This window comes from Olea europaea, unplaced genomic scaffold, assembly GCF_002742605.1.
Source record: "Olea europaea var. sylvestris unplaced genomic scaffold, O_europaea_v1 scaffold16978, whole genome shotgun sequence".
In the NCBI taxonomy this organism is placed as follows: Eukaryota; Viridiplantae; Streptophyta; class Magnoliopsida; order Lamiales; family Oleaceae; genus Olea; species Olea europaea.
The window spans coordinates 1-2,331 of NW_019234664.1; the positions used below are offsets into that span (position 1 = coordinate 1).

A 2,331-nucleotide genomic window follows, 5' to 3' on the forward strand; every position below is an offset into this window, starting at 1 on the left:
CAAATGAAATTTCTTGAGAGATTCATAAAAACAAATTTACCTGGTACTTCTCCTATAGCAAATGTATGTGACAATGCTATCCTATTTTGGCAAACTAAAATTAAGCCATTTTAATTGCATTTAAATAAACAAAAGAATGCATCCACACAAACTAGGTAATTATTCCCCAAAAAAAAAAAGAAAAGAAAAGAAAAGGGTTATAAATACCTGGTAACATCCAACGTATAACAGCAAAGCAGCAACAGCCACAGCTGGTATATTATCTAGATAAGTATAATAAGACCCCAGAAGAAATAGAGATATTACCTGCCACATGTTCAAAATAAAGCATGATATTAAAAAATTTGGTTTTGATTGTTGTTTTAAGCAGCATCATCATGTATAAGGTGATGAAATGGATTCAATAAAAGAAGGATTTCGTTTATGAAAATGTGCCGAGGCACATGAAAAAGAATCAACTATAATTAAGGAGGATAACTTACCATACCAGAAACACCACCAAGTAACATAGGTCTTCTCCCTAATCTATCAACAACCAGAACTGCTACTCCAGTCATAATCAGCTACAGCAACAGAGATCAAATTTAGAGAGAGAATAAAAAGAACAATACAATGCTCATGGCGGATGAAAGCATAAGATTTAATATTACAAATAACTGAATAAGGCGGAATCAAATTCTTGAATGTAAGTGTAACATTAACACCTGAATTTTTTGTCAAAATTGAAAAGAGGACTTTATGAATTTTCTCCATCAGCTTACCTTCAAAAACCCAAGAAGTATTGAGACCTTTGTTGCATCAGATGCTGCAGAAAATCCTGCACTCTATCATGCGGAACAAGGTTAGAATAGTAAACTATATCAACACCCTGTCAGATCCAAATCATGTCATATTCAAGGTAAATTTACATCACAGTCACAAGCTATTCAGCAGATGTACCCGAAAAATTGTTGCAGCATAATATAATACACTAGGTTGCCCCGTTATCTGCAATAAAGAGAGCAACAGATATGAGCAAAAATTTGAAACTATGTGAAATATATAAATGAAGCAAGGCCCAATATAAATGAAGAGTACCTGTTGAAACAAGACTAGGCCTACACCTATTATAAGAGCTTTCAAGCATTTCCCCTGGAACATTTCTGCTATTTTTGCTTCTTGTTCTTCACGCACATGAGAAAGCTCAGACAGAATTTCATCTACTTGTTTAGGAGCTGAATCACTGATATTTTGACCTCTTAAACGGCACAAGCAAGTTATGGCATTTTCTCTTAAACTTTGAACATTTCCTTTTCCCTGTTTGGCACGTAGTAGAATCCATCTAGGTGATTCAGGTAGCCACCACATTCCAATCCCCATTATAAGTGATAAAGGGATACTAACTCCATACATGTAACGCCAACCAGCAACAGTCTCAACCAAAAGGCTACCAACTATATAACCCAGCTATAAAGATATTTAAGCCATCAGAATTTACAACCCTTTATTAGTCACTTACTGATAAATATGTTGATACGATTCAAAAAACTGAAGGCAGCCCAAAGAGGGAGTAGGGAACACTTACTAGCATCCCAAGGACTATGAAAAATTCTTTGAGAGAAATTAGCTGTCCTCGTATCTGACTTGGAGCTGTCTCAGCTATATACATGGGAGCAGCATGCATTGCCTATTAATGGGGAGAAAACAAATGATATACAAACCGAAATTCCAATAGCAACAAGTTCACTCATTTGTAATGAATTCAGGCATCAACGTCCAACTAGCAATTTCAAACCTGCCCTATTTTAGTCTAAATCTTTGAATCATTAGACAGCAGGAGTTCACTTTGAACTAGACAATTATTTTCAGGAAAAGTAACCCTTGAGCAATGTTAGGTAGGGTGTTACATTAGTTATGTGGGCAACCACGTTGCACACACTACATAAACTATGGTCAAGCATAAGTAATTGCAGAAGTTGTAAATTTCCTGGGATTTCTTACCAATCCAATTCCGATACCATAAAGAAGACGCCCAATCACCAAAACAGCAAAATTAGGTGCTAAGGACGTCACCAGAGCTCCAATGAGGTAAAATGTAGAGGAAAGAATCAACTCTCTTCTTCTTCCTGTACATCAATTATTAATCAAGATATTAAGCAGGGGAAATATAATATTATTAATCCAATCTTCAAGCCTGAAATTCATAGTTAAACTAACCAAGGAAGTCAGCAACATTAAAAGCCAAAATTGAACCTATCAATGCACCATATAATGAGCCACTAGTCTGCAGTAAACAGGAGTTAAAAAAAATCAAAGCAAACATATGTGATCTTTCAGGCAGAAAAGCAAGAG

At 35.5% G+C, this 2,331-nt stretch overlaps 1 protein-coding gene across 1 annotated transcript; it reads right to left on the bottom strand.

Annotated features, from left to right (window-relative positions):
- Positions 1-9: 9 nt before the first annotated feature.
- LOC111377643 (D-xylose-proton symporter-like 2) lies at positions 10-2,325 on the bottom strand. The gene is made up of 8 exons (XM_023000768.1): positions 2,197-2,325; positions 1,981-2,105; positions 1,565-1,666; positions 1,078-1,446; positions 940-987; positions 762-824; positions 483-563; positions 10-306 (listed from the first exon to the last, which is right to left on the bottom strand). The coding sequence occupies exons 1-8, from the start codon at positions 2,300-2,302 to the stop codon at positions 160-162; spliced, it is 1,041 nt and encodes a 346-aa protein (XP_022856536.1). The 5' UTR covers positions 2,303-2,325; the 3' UTR covers positions 10-159.
- Between the last annotated feature and the right edge of the window lie 6 nt (positions 2,326-2,331).